This window comes from Saccostrea echinata, unplaced genomic scaffold, assembly GCF_033153115.1.
Source record: "Saccostrea echinata isolate AGI-Se365-2 ecotype Australia unplaced genomic scaffold, CSIRO_AGI_Sech_v1 ptg000054l, whole genome shotgun sequence".
Classification (NCBI taxonomy): Eukaryota; Metazoa; Mollusca; class Bivalvia; order Ostreida; family Ostreidae; genus Saccostrea; species Saccostrea echinata.
The window spans coordinates 41,359,523-41,379,202 of NW_026889803.1; the positions used below are offsets into that span (position 1 = coordinate 41,359,523).

At 31.9% G+C, this 19,680-nt stretch overlaps 2 protein-coding genes across 2 annotated transcripts; both read left to right on the forward strand.

Annotated features, from left to right (window-relative positions):
* Positions 1-6,079: 6,079 nt before the first annotated feature.
* LOC133171628 (glutathione S-transferase 1-like) lies at positions 6,080-7,985 on the forward strand. The gene is made up of 5 exons (XM_061306417.1): positions 6,080-6,299; positions 6,499-6,591; positions 6,922-7,031; positions 7,242-7,358; positions 7,799-7,985. Exons 1-5 carry the CDS (start codon positions 6,167-6,169, stop codon positions 7,961-7,963), a joined length of 618 nt encoding a protein of 205 aa, XP_061162401.1. The 5' UTR covers positions 6,080-6,166; the 3' UTR covers positions 7,964-7,985.
* A 1,097-nt stretch (positions 7,986-9,082) lies between these two features.
* Positions 9,083-11,690, forward strand: LOC133171478 (glutathione S-transferase-like). The gene is made up of 6 exons (XM_061306231.1): positions 9,083-9,309; positions 9,848-9,940; positions 10,075-10,143; positions 11,009-11,049; positions 11,196-11,312; positions 11,526-11,690. Exons 1-6 carry the CDS (start codon positions 9,177-9,179, stop codon positions 11,688-11,690), a joined length of 618 nt encoding a protein of 205 aa, XP_061162215.1. The 5' UTR covers positions 9,083-9,176.
* Positions 11,691-19,680: the final 7,990 nt, after the last annotated feature.

Below are 19,680 nucleotides of genomic sequence, written 5' to 3' on the forward strand. Positions count from 1 at the left end.
TTTTCTACACTGGATTAAAAAAGATTGGGATTTTAATTCCTAATTGGTTTGATTTGTTATGTTAATTTTTTGCTGTCCTATGGAATGCTCTCGTCTCACACAGCTTTCGGGTAAGTGGCAAAGTTTGCTAATTAAGCAAGTTTTTATTATTTAATCTTTGAATCGCTTAATTGCTTCATAAAACAATCATAGCTATTTATTGGTCAATACAATGATTTAGCAACCTTCAAAAATGAATACTGACAGGTTAAATCAATTATTTTCGTGAGGTCAAATTTTGTGATTTGAGGAAAAATTATTGGTTCGTGGAATTTGATTTCGTGGCTGAAGAAGTGTCAAGTTCTTCAGATTAAATTTTTTACATTTCTTGGCGGACATGAATTCGATCGTGGATCTCTTCTTACCACGAATACAACGAAAATAAACGCAAATTAATGGTTTCACGGTATTCACCACTCCCTTAGGGCTAGGTGAAAATTGTACTCCCAGGTAGCTTAATACCCGTATTGACATCAAAAGCAGTAATATAGCTGTACAATATATCTTTCTCTTAATTTATATCTTCTCATTATGCTTAACATACATAGCTTGAATTTATGTTCCCTTTAAATCAGAACAGTTACCAACAATTGAAAAACGAACATTGCTTTTAATTTTATTTCGAGATGAATACAAAGTACATCGTACCTTTTAATTCACAAAACTCGTTATAAATCAAGAGTTAAAAGATTTTTAATCGTTATTGAGAAATAAGGACTAATAGGTTTTAAACTTTAGAAATATTTTTGTGCAATAACTGTGAAAAATTTTGCTGAAGACAACAATTTGTAATTTTAATTAGAGCTGTAAGTGAATGTTATTTTACAAGAATTATAATCATTTGAAAACGTGCCTTGATCAAAGAAAGGAAGATTTGAAATAAGGTAGGTACATGAAACAAAAACTGAAAATCTTATTGGTTAACCATCTACTTTTCCTGGTATTCATGAATGAAAAATGAAACACGGGATAGATAAAAAAAAAAGACATCATTAAATTATAATAACCATTAATGTTTAAGTTTCCACAACCTTGGAGGTTTTCTGGATCAAATATTTATGGTCGAAATGAAACATCAACAACAGTTTTCACTCACATTTAAGAGGACTAAACATCAACACTATGTATAATTATGCCTCTATCTTTGACGGTCGTCTACTAGGAGAACATTTTAGCTTTGGCAGAAATACCTGTGGAGAACCCTGCTGTGGCAGAACCGTGAGGCCAAACAAAAATATAGACTAGTTATTAAAAGAAGTCAGTTCAGAACATGTAGTAAGTTTAAATACAAAAATTATTAATGTATTCGCTCCTTTTAAGATTTTAAAAAGAATGGCGTTATGGTCATGATATAGAACTTTGAAAGTCCATGTGATAAGTGAACATAAGGACGTGGTCAATTATGCCTGGTTACCTATAAATATTTAAAACCCATTTTCAGGCTAATAGAAAGAATACGAATGACAAATCCTGAGTGGAAAACATTTTGTTTAATTTATGTTTCCGATATTAAGGCAGCCAGTTAAAGAATTTTTTTTGGTTCGAATGAGACAAAAACATACAAAGAGCTTACTAGTATACTAGCAAATTATATTTACATTGCACTACTGCTCAAATATGTATTAATATTGTATATACTTGAAGTTACATTTTCCAAAACGGCAAACTCATTTTTATTTATCTTAAATATACAAAGGACAAGGTATGGTAACGGCCGAATCTGGCCCCTTATTTGATGTAAAAATCAGAACACAGTTAAAATTGTGATAGTTTGTAGTTAAGAACTTAAAATGATGTTTGTTTTAAAACCAGCACTAATTTTGATTCAAAGCTTATACGGAGGCCACAAGAGAGTGCAGAAGTAGGGCATTTTCCCGAATTTCCTCTATTCTGGTGAAATTTCGTGAAATTTGAGATACTCTTCACTTCGGGAAACATAGAGCACAAGCTTGCCTATCTGAGATTTTATATATAAGATGCTTCTGATACTAGTGTTTGAAATATATAAATTTGGTAGATAGGCAAGCTTGTGCTCTATGTTTTCTGAAACGAAATGTGCTGTAAAATCGATGAAAATTTGCATAAAAATGAGAAAATTCGGAAATTGACATATTTCCTGACCTTTCTGTGACCTCTGTATATCCCGTAACTTGGAACCAATGATTATTTTGTGGCAGGGGTGACAACAGGTTTTTATTGATAAACTGTTGCATCATTCTAAAAGACACCCCAAACCAGGGGCCAAAAAGGGGTCTTAGCCTATCTTGTCCTTTACCTTAAAAAAGACTATGAAACAGACAAATCGTATTCATTTTGTTGTCTTCTAATACATTCCCTTTACATCTATGTATATGAAGTATTACAGTATGAGTGGCACCAAAATCTCAAGAAAAAAAAGGACTGTGAAAGATTTCACTTCGTAACTACTAGAATAACCATGTGTTTAGAGAGTTAATCACGTAATGTAAAACTCGCCAGAGAGCTAAACTGTCGGCAACAAGGTTATGATAGACAGATTAGCCTTAAAACGAAGGTCGTATAAAGACAACAAACTCATTGGGATAGAACAAGTTATGTTAAAACAGCCATGGAGATTAAAGAAGTGGTTTGAGTATAAGGCTATAGATATCCACTTTGCGACAAAGTACTAAAATTATTTCAAGATTGCGAGCTGACAAAGTTTACTTCAAACAGTTCCAATATTTTTTTATACCCCTGCTTGAAAAGCGGGAGAAACATGTATATATAGTAATGGGGGTGTCCGTCCTTACGTACACCCTTCCGTATGGCTTTTCGTACGTCCGTAACACTTGGGGGTACCCATATCTTATCCTACATGTATACCACTGGATAAAATTTAATAATACTTTAAGAATCTTTATTAGTTAGGACCACTGTGCACCTCATATTCATTTTTTGATCAGGCAGACAAATGGGGTTATCCATAGCAAAACATAGACACTGTCACTCTTTCTAAAACATGGGGTACTCATCTCTTATTCGCAACTCCTTCTATGCCACTGAATAAAATTTATTGAGACTTTCATAGAAGCTTTATTACATACTGCCATTGTGACCTTTTATTTCATTTTCGATATAGCAGATAAATAGGGTTACCCATAGCAAAATATGGACACAAACATTCTTTCTATAACATACGGGGTTACCCATCTCTTATCCGAAACTCCTCCTATACCACTGAATACAATTTACGGAGACTTTCACAGAATCTGTTTTACATAGTGCCATTGTACACCTGCTATATTAAGTTCTGATCGAAGGCTCCCCATAGCAAAACATGGACTTTTCTATTATACTCATATGGTAGGGGGGGGGGGGGTATAATTTTGTGAGCTCAGAGCTTACAGTACCTCTATAGTTTTCACATGTAATTTTCTTATATTTTGTTTCATTTACTTAATTCTGTCGTTACATTTTTTTGAGATAAATTTCATAAGGTTTAGCCAAGTTTACTAAAATTATGATCTTTCAGCAATAGCATGGACTCATATTTAAGGAGACGGAATACTCCCAGCAACTCCATTCTATTTTTTTCTAGTCATTATTATTAAACATGGTACTCTATAGATGCAGGTACTTAATGACTATTAAATACATCTCAGCTTTACCTTAAATTTGTATTTATTTATTATCTTCAATTGAATTACAAGTTATTGTTAAAAAGTGATATATCTGTACTTGAACTCATCTTTTTATTTTTATAGTACATTACTAAAGGACCGATAAAAAAACCTTTTACTCACAAACGTCTTTAGGTGAGGAGATATGGCTTCGGTTAGCTGTGTAAGCTACACCTTTCCTTGAGCTTCGATATCTTCGTAACATATCAATATGAATTTAAACGAAAAGAATCTTGAATAAAAAAAACTGTCAAAAGTTATTAATATGAATAATGCGTTAAATTGTTGGGGTCTAAGTCATTAAATTTCCTTAATGTCTACAATGTACACTGTATAAAAATTGTTCTGAAGCTAAGTAGGTCCAATGATGAATGAAATTTTTTACATTTGTGTTTAACAAGAAAAGATAACGTAACCTTGGTCACATTTTTCATTAGAAAGGTGGACTTACATGATCTATTACATGCTTTATGTTTATTTCTGAACACACAACTACTGGTAGTAACATACAAACTGAAGAAAAAAGAAACGGATTTCAGATTATGCTCTCGATCGTTGTATATTTCCTATGTGTTTTTTTTTTCTCGGAGAAGGAAATTTCGAGCTCATCATCCTCTCGAGTTCAAGCAAAAGGTTTGAAAAACCTTAAAGGATCGGTTGTCCGTAAGACTCGATTTGTGCAAATATTTGTGTTTACAACGTTTGTTTTTTTTATCTTCAAAGTTTTACTTGACTAAAATGATAGTCTACATGCGAAAAGTATTTAAGTTAAATGTTGGGGGTCTGAAAATGCACATTTTAATTTACAAAAACTTTGTAAAGATTTGCTCCAAACAGGTTTAATTCACAGTTTCTTGAATTTCTGTTTTCTACCGATTTGGTTTTTGGTTTTGTTTTATTTTTGTTTTATCTATTTATTGTATTGCTTGTTTAGATAAAATTATTTTGTGTAAGTGCGCGTCTTCCTAGTACTGAAAACTATTGAATTAAAATGAATATTTACATTTTTTAAGTTGAAAACAAACACCTGTAGTGTTTAGTAGCAACACAACTAAGGGTCGTAGTTTTTGACATCATAGTGACGAAAGTGGTAAAGTATCTCCCCCTGATCATGACATCTTGTACCATTTGTCATTTTCTCCTAAAAATTCGTATATTTTTAAGTTATTTTTTTAAATTTTAACTTTGACAATGTTCAGTTTCTTGGAACATGTAGAAGACTAAGCCGATATTCATCTATTATGACATTACGCAAGGGAACAGTACTGAACATTTTATTTACACATGATCAGGTCGTATTACACTGGTCACCGAGAGGAATTGAAAATGGCTTAAATCAAGAACATCGCTAAAAGGTCAAGTTTGACCCAGGGTATTTCGAAACTAGTGGACAAGTAAATATAAATCATTAAATAACATATATACAGAAGACCATTCCACTTCCATTCACCAACTCAAGCCAGGGAATCAATATTCCGATATTTATAACTACAATCTTACAAACTAATAATTAAGTGTTTATTATGCAAGCTACATGTAGTATAGTTCATTGTTCGTTACAACTAACAACAATTAGAGCATGCGTGTTCTGACCTTTTATTGCTTTAATAAATAAGTACTATGAATTAACAATTCAATGCATTTGCTTTAGTAATCGAGTGGCAAAACTAACTTCAAGAAGTCAATCATCTCGTAAAATAAAGTATCTTCGATGCAATGTTCTCTCACTCTTTTAATGGTCACACAAATTGGTTGAACGAAATTACCAAAAAAAATAAAAAAAATAAAATAATAAAATAATAATGATGATGATAATAATAAAATGATGATGATGATAATAATAATAATAATAACAATACTTTAATAATTTCCTCTCCAAAACAGTCAAGTTTTCAGTCTGATACAACGATGAGTACAAAGTTTATAATTCTTTGAATTTTCCTGAAAGATATTAAAGATCAGATACATGCAAATTAGATGTTAAGCTTAATTAACATCATTAATTGACAATGCCAAAATACAATGGATTTCAGATAGGAAAGTAATTTGTGATGAAATTTGTACGCGGAAAAATAGTTTCAAATTGTAATCATTCATTCAAATGTGAAGGATCATGTAAATTCTGATTTGTTGCTGATCACATGAAACACCTCTAGACATTTAAATTACATGTATAATGAAACTTTAAAGAAATTGGAGATATGACTTAATAGAAGAAAAGGAAAATTGAAAAATAAATCGAGATTTAAAAACCTGGAAAATAAATAATTTTCATTCAAGAATAGCCTTGACCGTGAATGAGATAGTGTCAATAATTGTAGGCATTGATCAAATTGATCATAATTATTTGTTTGAAGAATACGGTAAATAATGGACTTAACATGTGATTTCCATGGTCAAAATTAAGAACAAATCGAGATCGGGTATATAAAGCACGGTATCGACTAACTGACCTCATTCGTGTTAAGGAACGGAACATCAATACAATGCCTAAATACGTGTTTACTTACTTTGACGGACGGGGTAGGGGGGAGCCCGGAAGGATGCTTTTTGCTGTGGCTGGAATACCTTTCGAGGACCGTCGAATCAAGCAAGAGGATTGGCCAGCTCTTAAACCAAGTAGGTATTAGTATATACAACCTGTAATTTTTTTGAAAATTTCAACCATAATCAAGTTGAGACAATTGGTAAGGTTCGTTAGAATTAAAATAAATATTCACATTTTGCGCCTTTTAGTGATATTCAGCTTGTGCATTTTGTATATGCTTTTTATTTTTTGAATTAATTCTTGTCAGTTTGTGGAACTAATTCATTCCAGAAACTCCCGGTGGATCATTACCTGTTCTCGAGATAGACGGTCAACCTATCACTCAAAGTCTGGTCATTTTTCGACATATAGCGAGGACTCTTGGTAAGTCGAAATATAGAACTTTTTGTAATAGGCAAATTACTTATATGCCAAGCCAGAAATGTTTCACAATGCTGAAAAAAAATTAAATACATTGGATTTGTTAGGTCGATGACATAATATAATTTACTCGAACATGAAAATAGTGAAAAATAACCCTTTACTCTCTTTTTTGATAAATCACTATCATTATAAAGAATATCCTTAGTTAATAACAATGGTAAAATATGCCAAGAAGTAGATCATTTAAATGTTCACGAGTTTACTTTGTGATGTTTGTTCTGAAAAAAAAAAAACGTGTTTACCTATCGTTATTTAATGTTCTATTAAAAGGTTTAGATGGACAAAATCTGTTGGACAAAGCAAGAGTGGAAGAAATTGTTGAATATCTTGTGGAAGTTAAAGCAGCCGGATTTAAAGTATTTTTTGGTCCCAAGGATGAGGTATAAGACCATATCAAATACCCAATAAATATACAAACAAATCAAAGAAATGTTTATGCATGTATCTACAAAATAATTTTGGAGTTCCATAAAATAAACAATTTGAACCTAGAAATTCACCAAGTTTAATCATGAGATGCATTATTAAATCAAAAATTGATTTAAAGCTCCATTCATGTCTATTATACGATGCTTAATATTTGGTCACAGGAATCGCAGAAAAAGCTGAAGGAGGATTACATGGCAGCTCTAGAGAAATCATGTACTCAGATAGAGAGAATCATGTCATGCAATAAATCATCTGACGGCTGGGCTGTCGGCAATAAGGTAAAAGTGATCACATGACTCACCGAATGTAAATGCCATAACAAGACCAACCCTTAAAAAATACTATACTTAGCTATAGTTTACTGTAGTCAACTTATAGTAACTACTTTGATTTACTATGAAATTTTATTCTAGAAGTTTTTTGAAGATTTAGGGCCTTATTATATCTTAGAATACATATCAAGATGTAAAATATTGAAATATGTAAATTTATAAGTAATATTTCCGTTCCATGCAAGAAAATTGCTTCCAGGAACTTAAAAAAAATTAAAATGTAACGATCTGGAATTCATAGTAAAAAATACTTTAACTATAGAAAAAAGATAAATTTACTATTACAGTGAAAACTTTGATACTATAGTAAGCTATAGATTACTGTAATGCTTTTTTTGTTAGGGAACAAAGAAATGTACTCATTTATTTATTATTTTTATTTTCAGATTTCATTTGCGGATATCATGCTGTATGAAGCATTTGAATCCACTGTTGAGAATCATCCAACAGCTTTAGACAAGTTTCCTAAAGTCAAAGCCTGTAGACAAAAAGTCAAATCCAACAAAAAGGTGCAAGAATACCTCAGCAAAAGAAAGGAAACACCGTTCTAATTTTTCTAGTCATTACAATGTATTTATAAGTAAGGATGTTACTTAAATGAAAATGTAACTGATATAAGGGATATTACATTAATTTTGTATTATTTGCCTGAAAGTCGTGTACATGAACATTAAATGAGTTTATATAGACTGAATGGTTTTATTTAAAACTGAGTAGGTTTATTAAAATTAAATGTATTTGTTTTGAATATATAATTAGTTCTTTTTACATTTATAATCATGTATTTACCAAGGTATATTAAATGAGAAATAAAATGAGAATCGACTCTTTTTTTTTAATTTCTACTCTTTAACTGCAGAGAAAGCAATTAAGGAATATGTTTCTTCCTTTACTCCACATTCCATTCTAGTTTTAAAATGTTCAATAGTTAAGCAATTATTTATAATGAATGGATTGCGTTTTGAATCTAAGCCATGATCCCACAATATAAACAATATAATTACACTGTATCAAAATTGTTTTGGAGCTAAGGAGGGCCTTTGATGAATGAAGTCCATCTACTTGAGAGTTAGGAAAGATAAGGTAAACTCGAAAAATCGTAGAGAAAGAAAATGAAAATGGAAAAGGTTTTTTATACTACTTATGCAAATCACTATCAATATATCTGAAGAAAACATTGAAGGGGATTTGAACTTTACGTCGCGGGTTCGAAACCGCTGCAGGACGTGGAGACCGTTCCTATTGCCGAGACTGTATAAACCCCAAGTCCCCTGTCGCAGTAAGAGTTGGCAGGAAAATGATCGCTCACTGCTCAATGGGTTTGGGTCATAATTTGCAGCGTTTCATAGGCAATTGTTGGAGTCTCAGTGTGAGACAAAAATTCTCAAGGGATGTTAAACACAAACAAATTTAGAACAGTACTGTTTCAAAGTCACTTTTTACTTTATCACCACTTGATTAAATTGTATTGTAAAACGTGCAGCGAACTTTTTATTTTCTTTTGCATTCTTCATATTTAACTTGAAAAATGGAGAGTTTTGGTACAAAATGGGGGTTTTCAGGCGAAATAATAGGAGCAATTTTCTAGAATTGTTTCATAATTCTCCCTAGGTCTTTGTAAAGAAAAAAATCCACAGTGTAAATTTAGGACATCTGTGACAGTTCAAACATTCACCCAGGTCATTTCGAAATTGGTAAACATATACAAATCATTAAACTGACTGATGAAAATTTCAGTCCAGTTTATCAAGTCGGAGAGTCAGCATGCCAAAGTACGTTTACCATTATTTCGATATTCGAGGGAGGGGTGAGCCCGGTAGAATGCTATTTGCTATGGCGGGGATACCTTTCCAGGATGAAAGGATACCACAAGCTGACTGGCCAAAGCACAAAGCAAGTAAGTTAAGTTGTTTAGCAAATAAGATGTACAGTCATGGTGTTTCTGCACAGCTTGATTTTTTGTAATTGCAAAATTAGAAACTCCATTTCATAAAACATGTAAAAGAGTCGAAATTAAGTTAATTGATTTTTAAGCTTTTTTTTTTTTACATCATCGAACACTTAGTCTATATTTCTCATATAGAAAGAAAATATTCTTACATGAAATTGGGATTTATTTTTATTGTGTGGTTTAAGTGTTAAACAATTCAGACAATCATTGGAAGCACATTTATCAACTTAGATTTACATAAATTGCTTTAACAATTTGAACATTTTCATTACATCCTTGTATTTTTAATACTTTTAACAAACTTCGTTTTTTTAAAATGTTTTCCATTAAATCGTACGCATTAGTTCAAAATTATACAAACTTGATATTTTTTTTTTATAGGACATCACTCAGTACACAAGAAAAGTTCCTGCCATTTATCTACCAAATCCATACCCTTTGTAATTACTTTCACTGAAGCATACTGTATTTTTTTTCTTAACAGAAACTCCAGCAGGCTCTCTCCCATATTTAGAAATAGATGGAACAGTTCTTACCCAAAGTCTTATCATATTTCGACATCTCTCTAGAATGTTTGGTAAGAGATTCGTGGAGAAGCTGAAATGATTTTTAATCAAATGTAAATTTAATGGGAGAAATATGGTATTAGAACAATAAAGATATATCTTTTCAATATATACATGTAATTGACTCTTGATGTTTAATTTTCAGGACTTGATGGAGACTCTATACTAGATAAGTCAAAAGTAGATGAAATTACGGCATATCTTGCAGAAGGACATTGGCAAGGTTCCTGGTTATAGTATAGAATTTTTCAAGAACTCTTGAGTAGGTTTAAATGTACTAAACAGGCTATATTCTGGAATGTTTGACCTACCAAGCCAGACTTCTTTTTTAGATTCTGTCAAATCAGTGTTTTTGCAATTCTCAATGCATTTCCTATGTAAAATGTTGATAAAAGGGACCTACATAATTTTTCACCATAATATTTCTCCAAAACCCACTTATTTTATATAGTTTTTGTATTATATACATTATTGTATCTTCATTTCCTATGACTTCTAGATATTTTGGCTGAAAATGTATATATAGAAACAAGACAAGGACATACCAGCACAATCTTTATTTTTGAGTTACTTCCCTTCACAGCTATATTTACGTAATTATTCATAATGGTCAAGAGAGTCAGACTGGTTGAGTGATTCTATCATGTAATTGACTGAATTGATTGAAACACACTGTCATAAAAATATTGGCATGGATTTATTTCAAATTTTATTCGTAGTTACTAAATGCTGCTTCCTTCCTACAACCTGAGAACTGATCTCAGTCGGTCTACCTTTCAGCATATGTCACATCTTTGCCCTTCCCAGCATACTGAGCATAACTAGGGTAAATGACGACCTGTTGGCTTCCTTTGTCCCCTGAATACAATTTACTACAAAGCCATTATTACTTTTCTTTCGTGCTGTATAGATGATTCTACCCATTGAAGGAAGTACACGTGCTTTTATTTACCTCTGTAAACATACGCTTTATTTGTTTTCACCGCTTAGAGAATTCTACACGGGAGATCACTCTCAATCACTATTTCATAAGTGAAAAAACCCATGTATTAAACCTTTTTTCTCCGGAAAACCTTGACTTGCCAATGTCCTTAAGTGTTATCTCGGTCCCCAAGATGAGGTATTTTTTTTATAATAAGATATCACCAAGAAGAGTAAAAAATACTTGCAACAGTTTTTTTTCTTTTTTAAGATCATTGTAGTATTTTATATTATGAGATTAATTTCATCACATATTAGATTTAAAAGCCTGTTGTCTTCATTTAGGAATCACAGAAGACATTAAATGCCCAATTTGTGGATACTGTGAATAAATCATGTAAGCGAATTGATGAAATAATATCCACTAACAAAAGTTTAGATGGCTGGGCAGTTGGCAAAAAGGTGAGAGAGTAAAAATCTGGGACTTTAAATTGTGTACATAGCCCTGCTACACTTGTAGGAACATTTTCACAATAACACAAGGGTTTGATATGTGAAATTGAAGTTTGATAGAAAGATATTTTGACAAAAGATTTATATTAGGATAATGACATAACTATTTAACCTACAAGCAAAGGTAGAAAGAAGGTTAACGAAGTCTCCTTTCCTTTATAGCTCACTTTTGCGGATATATTTATTTTTGAGGCATTTGAAGTCGTTTTACAAGGCCAGCCGAATATTTTAGACAAATTTCCCAGGATCCAGAGTATTCGCCGTAAAGTGGAAACTCACAGCACCATGCAGAAATACCTAACTCAAAGAAAGCAAACACCATTTTAATGGCGTACTTACTATATGCATTTTAACCATGATGTACATATTGAAGACTTCTGAAAAAGAATGACATAATAAAGTTAAAAATCCTTATAATTTTTGTTGCTCTGATAGTGATCATAAATATATAATTCAGGGGCTGTATATATCTCCATAATAATCTCCAATGTATTTTAGAATTAAAAAAAATATTGCTCTATTTAGGTTTTTGAATTCGAAATTTGCATTAGCAATAGAACAATTTTAAGGTTTATCAGCATATAATACTTTTTATATCTTAATTACATTTTTTCAACAAAACTTGCATAATCACAGGAGACACTAATCAGCTAAAAATACAAAACATGCTTTGTATAAAAAGTTATTGCAAACACAGATAAGGCTTTATCTCAGCAAGTTGGTGAGGCTCATGAGATGAACTGATAATTATTCTGAATAACTGTAGTATCAGTTAGAAGATACAGCTAAGAGCTGGGTAAATACTGACTAATGAGGGATAGGATTTATAGCCACTATTTTCTAAACGATTATTTTATAAATGTAGTGTGTAATTTTTGAGTTACCATTAAGTTGTTGACACAAGAAACTCAACAGTTTTTGAAAACTGTTTTATTGTAATAGCAAGAAAAAAGTCAATATTTTCATCTAACATAGTTACGTTAATTTACGGAATCAAACCTAACACCCTATTAATGATTTAATGTAAAATATCAAATTCATCTATTTTATCGATATTTCATGAGTTACAGGGTTAAAGGAGATTAAGCTTGATTGTAGTTAATGTCAACACTGGAGAGGGGATTTAACAGCATTTCTGTTCCAGTAAATCTATAATGGTGAGGTGTCTATCAAGAAACTGTATCATTGCAATTAATGAAGACAATTACAAGAATTACAAAACCTCTTTTCTGCCAAATGGGGCAATCTGGGAATTTCTCCTAGGATGGAGATTTAATTAATGAAAAATCAAGGACTATAACATCAGAATCTCTCTCTCTGCTAAGAGAGATAACTCATTCATTGAATACGTTTGTTTATGTTCAACAACGATTTTATTAAATTCTGCCTCGGTTTAATTTTTTTGTTTAATTAAATTAGTGATATTAGTATCTTTAAAGCAAAAATCTTTAGTCAATCATTTTGACTAAACATTGATCTTAATAACACTGTGGCCACATTATTTCATTATAACCATATCTGTTTAACGATCATATGTATTTGTTTTTTAAATTAACAAATAAAAATGAATTAAATCTTGTATACTGCAACAGTATGACGTCAATAAAATTATCATATTTAAAACTCTGATTGCATGTCTTGAAGTGCAAACTAGGGAGAAAAATAAATCGTAAATATTCTTCTTATTGGCCATGGTACTATTTTGGGTTTCGAAAATTGACTCCCAGTCAGTATTCGACGTCAAAAAATGACCTTTGCATGAAGAAAAATGGCATCACCCTTAAAATCTACATACCCTATGCGAAGAAATATGATCACCGTGAAATAGGTACCCCTTGTAGATTTTGTATGGGGTGCATTTCTCTTTTTTTGGTTATAAAGATTAAGAATTATAAATCACGATGAGAGAGAGAGAGAGAGAGAGAGAGAGAGAGAGAGAGAGAGAGAGAGAGAGATGCTTATAATTTCTATCTACTGGTTAATCCAGTTGACTGCTTGTTTTATTTTTACATCAGATTTTTAACAGTGAACAAACAGGTAAACACGTGTATAGCAACCATAATCTTATAAATTAAGAATTACGTAAAATTTTAAAGAAACTTTTGGAAGATTTTCATTAAAACCAACAGAACAAATATCAATTAACTATCCAGTGTTTTTTGGCCAAAAAAAAAAAAAAAAAAAAAAAAAAAATAAATTAAAAAAAAAAAAAAAATGGAGACTCAAGAAATTTTAACGTAAACTGCAAGTAGAAATTCCAAGAAACCCCCAAAACCGCAAAGGAATGGAGACAATGAAAAAAAAAACCTTAATCAGATATCCATATATCGTCCTCACAGTGCATTGATCCATGTGCTTTATACATGTACCATTTTTGATTTTCTGGATGCTCTCCTTTCTCAAAGAAAAGATAAATCTTGTCCAAAGTAGCATCAAATCTATTTGAACAAATACCATATAGCGGGTTTCTTTAACGGATGTAAAATTCGGCGTTTTGATTGCCAAAAGGTATGCCAATAATTTTGTCGAAACTTTTTTTGACGGACACACTGCCAACCAGTAGCTTAATTTTGTACCACTTTACAGAAGAGTGCTCCAGATACCTTAAATTTGTCAAGAAATACAAGTAAACCGGAAAGTGCAGGGAGATATTAATCTTTCATATGAGCTTTTATTACGATTGTACACTGATTTATGTAAAAGTTCAAGTAAAACCAAGAGAAAGAATAATTAAATGAAACAACAGACTGATCAAAGTAGTTTTCCTTGCGTCCAGTACTTAACGTTAAAAGTGCAAATCTATTGTTCGATTGTTATTGTGGGCTTAGAACACATTAGGCCTAATAGATAGCACGCATGTAAAGCTTTTTTATTACATTTTCATTGCGTATTCGTCCAGCTGTGTTAGTCAGAAAAACGCAAGAGAATTAAACATTGAGACCCAACCCTTGGTATTAATTACCTCTTTTATACTTTGTATCACTCTGTTCGAAAACGGGTCATTTTCAAATGGGATCAATTTCTTACAGCGTGCATATGTAGAAAACTGACCCTGGGGTTCTTTTTCTACAAAAAAGTTACATTTTTCTACGGTGGAAGGCATTCTTCTACGTTAAAAATGACTCCCGGTCATTTTTCTATGGGGGTTATTATTTGTTTTTACACCGGAAAGACAATGTGATTCCTAAAGGGCTCCCGCATTTTCACGCGGGGCCCTAAATAGCAAAGTTTTGTTAGATTTTTTTAACAACTTACAATACTTTATACATCATTCTATTTATAGCTATAAATCAGAAGACTGAATTCAAAATCTTTACTTAGTTATTTGAAAATTTTCATAAGCATTTTGAAATCATTAAGATGTTATTCTCATCACGTATGTACAAACAATTTGACAAAAATGTACGAGTAGAATTTTGAAAAGGACATTTTAAAGAGTATGCAACCCTTTAACTGCTTTTCCCACATTACGTAGGAGAGGCTGCAGCTAAAACATTAATTATGCTTTGTTTTACTTGATTTGGCACAAGGATATCTATACAAAGAAAATAATAAATAGACAATATAATTTTTCAATCCTTCATGTAAAATGTATGTAACGCCCTGTCGACCCTTCATTTAAAACAAATGTTAATAATTTTTTTTTTTTTACATTGATAAGATTGCAAAGAATATAAGCATTTAACCTTAATTAAGATGAATCACCCTTTACTTGAAAATGTTTATAGTAAAGAAAAATTTTTGCAACAAAAGTTGCATCTACTTCATTTGCATTTTGTAAGAACAGTGTTGCCATTCTTATGCCTTCTAAACAAAGCAGTAAAACGTGTAGCATTTGTTTCATGTGTAGCATATCTAGTTTGATATGGTCTTCATACGTGTTCTCATCTACTCCACTTAATTTCCCAAAAGAGAGAGCTAGTTTTAAGTTCAAAAGTCATCATAATTGAAACAACAGTACACTCTCTACCATGCCTCGGTTGATACATTTAATTCTGTCGTTGACTCGCATATATCAAAGTGATAGGACTAAGCACGGGACATAGTGGGTTCGTTTTATTCGTTTTAATTTCATTATAATTAAATGTCTGAGCTAATGTTTGTCCTTTAAGGTATATTCTGCAATGTATTTTTCTGCAGTACTCTGAAATGAGTGAGTAAAGTTTATTTTTTTTAAACTTTCATGCTGTCTTTATTGAATAACGTGATATTTTTTATCGGACCAATTAATAATTTGACCGGGAAATATATTTTTAAATATTTTTAATATTCCCAACAATCAAAATGAATTTGAATTATCATACCTATGCAGGATTCCAAAACTCATAAAAATCCTTACAAAGATACATAGCGGGTTCCAGTAAATGTATACCAAGCCTCTTTCTTTACTTCTCACTAAAATATTTACAGCAGTGAAGGAGAAACTTCAGGAGTACCGTACAACAGTATATTCGAGGAGTGGTGTAAATCAGATGTGATACTTAAAAACTCCAAGGAGTCCCAAAATCCCAAAATTTTAACAAAATGAATAACATCAGAAAGTACGACTTTTCTACACTTCACACAAACGTTCCTCACGATAAATTAAAGTCTAGGCTTTTTGACATCATAGACAGCCGCTTTTTCAATAAAAATGGAACTCGTAAAAATACTTGTCATTGGTTATTTGCAAAATTATTTTGTTCAAAAACAACAAACAAGTAATCTGAGTGGATATTAAAAAGAAGCTGAGTTTCTGATTGACAATATCTATGTAGTTTTTGGTGATCAGGTCTTCCAACAATCTGTTGGAATTCCCATGGGTACCAATTTCGCCCCTTATTAGCAGAGTTTATTCAAAAATTTCTATATGAGAAGAAAACACTTGCTGTGACCTTCAACTCGACATTTAGATATATCGACGACGTATTTTCAATTATCAATAGTTACTTTCATTCATATGTCGACTCGATATATCCCATTGAGCTTGAGAAGATACCAGAGAGTCTGACACATCTGTTTCATATTTGAATATTTTACCAGAAAAAAACTTGAATAGAAACCTAACAAAGCTTTATGATAGATGTGATGCCTTTAATTTTCCAATCGTCTCAACTTCCCTAACTAGCAATTTATCATTATCACCTGCATAAGGGGCTTTTGTCTCTCAGTTGATTCGATACGCAAGAACATGCTATACATATGAACAATTTCTAAAACGAGGCAAGCTATTGACAAAAAAGTTGTTGAAACAATGATATCAACAGTCTCGTTTGAAGTCATCATATCGCAAGTTTTATGGTCGATACAATGACCTTGTTAGCAAATACAACCTATCTTTAAGTCGAATGCTGACTGATATTTTAATACTAATTGTTAGGACAAATTTTTTACACACTAAATTGTCTACGGAATTTTCCGTTTTTCCCGATCATGACAATGAGCACACGGTGGTCGTGACCGGTCGACAGAGGATGCACATTCCTACATGGCACCTGATCCCACCTCTGGTGTTTTTGGAATTCCATGTTTGCTCTGTTCCCGATTTGTATTGTTTAAATGGACGTTGACCTTGAATTCTGTTAGTTATCTCCGTATGTCATCTTTATCCACCAGATATTTTTTGAGTATTTTATTCTTTATTAGATGGAAAGTTCAAAAATGTTCTATCTGATAATTTAGACCTAAGTTTTGAATTTTGCGGAATTTCGTCACAAAATGTTATACATGTACTTGAAAGAAATCCAGAAAATATACAAGAAGAAGAAACAAATCAAATAATCAAATAGATTAACAAATCACACACATACCCTCACACACACTTGACTGCGTCTTTATCATTTTTGTTCGATCCATGACATTCTCAAACAATATTCTCCTCACATTTCACTGGGCACGGTATGGATAACAAAGATGTCCTTACGACACCATATTTTCCAGCTATATCTTTGACCTTGGGTAAACGGTCATAACACACCATAAGTATAGTATTCTTCTGTATTCAAGTTGAGCTTCCAATATTTTTCCTTTATAAAGCTTCGGACAGAAGGATTTTGTTACAATTTGTCTTAGGTTTTTTAGGGACAGGGTAACAATAGCATACATTATTATAAACGCATTTTATAATCTTTTTTTTTTTATTTTATACCTAGACTGTGGAGAAAGATCAAATTATTTAATTTAATTACTGGTTAACGTTGGAAATAGATTACCTTTTTACCAAAGAAGAATAAATTTTCAGATGTTTTAACTATCATGATATCATGATAAAACATACATCTAGGTTATTTATGTTCCTGTTTGTCATGAATTCCCTATGATTGATAGTCACGATGCCACATTACTCGTCTTATCAACTACACTGAGTCTCACAGAACCCAAGTTAGATCTAAATAATGCTTCCGTGTCTGTTAGGTTTCGTCAGAACATAGTTCTGATGAACTAAAGATGAGCAAGTCTGAATAAATAAATTTGAAGGAGTAGACCGAAAACAGGCCTGGACTTTGAAGATAGAGATTATGACAACCAGATAAAGTAATGTAAAGGAACGGATGTTGTACTTATAAGACGTGAACTAGAGGTTCCAAAGTCAAGGTTAGGGTTTTTTTATATTAATTATGGTGGCTGTAAGATGCCATTAAAAAATAAATAGGATTTATATCATCTTTCTTTGATGTCTAAAATATGTGAAAATGCTTCCACTAAAACCAAAGAAAAGCATAATAAAAAACGTGTCGCAAAAAGTAATCTTATATAATGATACACTTTTGTTTTAAAAAACACTTTAGAAACTATGGGCTTGTTCTTCAAATTTTTCTCAACTTTTGTAGTGTGAGATTTTGAAATAATCTCTTTGAAATGTGTAAATACAAAATGCATCGATTTGTAGCATAAGTTTATGATATATTACATATACAAAGTTATTTAAGGAGTATAAACTAAAGTGTAAATTATGCTTTAGAGATTTGAAAATATGAATTGATATTGTTTACAAATGCAAAAGTTGAAGTTGCCCTGCCAATTACAATCTTTAATTAATCTTAAATTAGATAATTACTCTTTAATTAAATACAATAACTTTGTTTTTCAATGGAAAACTATGTTTTAAGCCAAGGTTTGTGAAATGATCCTTGAAAGAACGTGTAGTTAAAGGCATTATAAAATTGTTCTTTGTAGTCACGCTAATTAATGATCAATCTGAACTAAAGCCAAAGTTGTCTTCAAAATTCTCTTAGTTCTTTTGAAACCACTGCTTGATTTAAATCAGAAGATGTGACTCGACCAGTCCTCGAGTATCTAGTTGGTTTTTTTTTTGGGGGGGGGGGGGTTAAACAATATCTCGGAATTTCCATTGGTACCAATTGCGCCCCGTTATTACCAAACCTATTTTTGTATTCATATGAAGCAGAATTTATTCAGAAGCTTATACATGAGAAGAAAAAGACACTTGCTGTGGCTTTCAACTCGACATTTAGATATATCGACGACGTATTATCAATTAACAATAGTTACTTCCATTCATATGTCGACTCGATATATCCCAGTGAACTTGAAATAAAAGATACCACAGAGTCTGACACATCTGTTTAAGTTTTGGTTATTTGACCAGAAAAAGAGATTACTCCTAACCTAGCAACAAAACTTTATGATAAACGGGATGACTTCAGCTTTTCTATCGTGAACTTCCCTTACTTATGTAGCAATATACCGTTATTACCTGCACATGAGATTTATACCTCCCAGTTGATTCGATACGCAAGAGCACGCTCCATGTATCAACAATTTTTAAAACGAGGCAAGCTATTGACAAACAAGTTGAAGAAATAGGGATATCAACAGCCTCTCTTAAAGTCATCATTTCGCAAGTTTTATGGTCGATACAATGACCTTGTCAGCAATTACTATATATCATTAAGTCGAATGCTGACTGACCCTTTTCATACAAATTGTTAGGCCATTTTTGAAAACTGTTATCTACGGAATTTTTCGTTTGCCCGATCATGACAATGAACACATGGGGTTGTGACCGCTCGACAGGGGATGTTTACTCCTCCATTGCACCTGATCCCACCTCTGATGTGTTTAAGAGGTCCGTATTTGCTCTGTTCCCGATTTATATTGTTTCAATGGACTTTTGAGCTTGATTACTGTTTGTTATCTCCATATTTCATATTACCTGTTCAACCAATGACTTGAATCTTATATATGAAGAATAACATAAAATAATGAAATTAAAAAAAATACTTTAAAAGCCGGCATAGTAGATATTAAACACAGTTAATTACTTTAAAGTTTGTATGATATAGTCAAGGATAACTTAAAGCCACTTTAGAAAGAA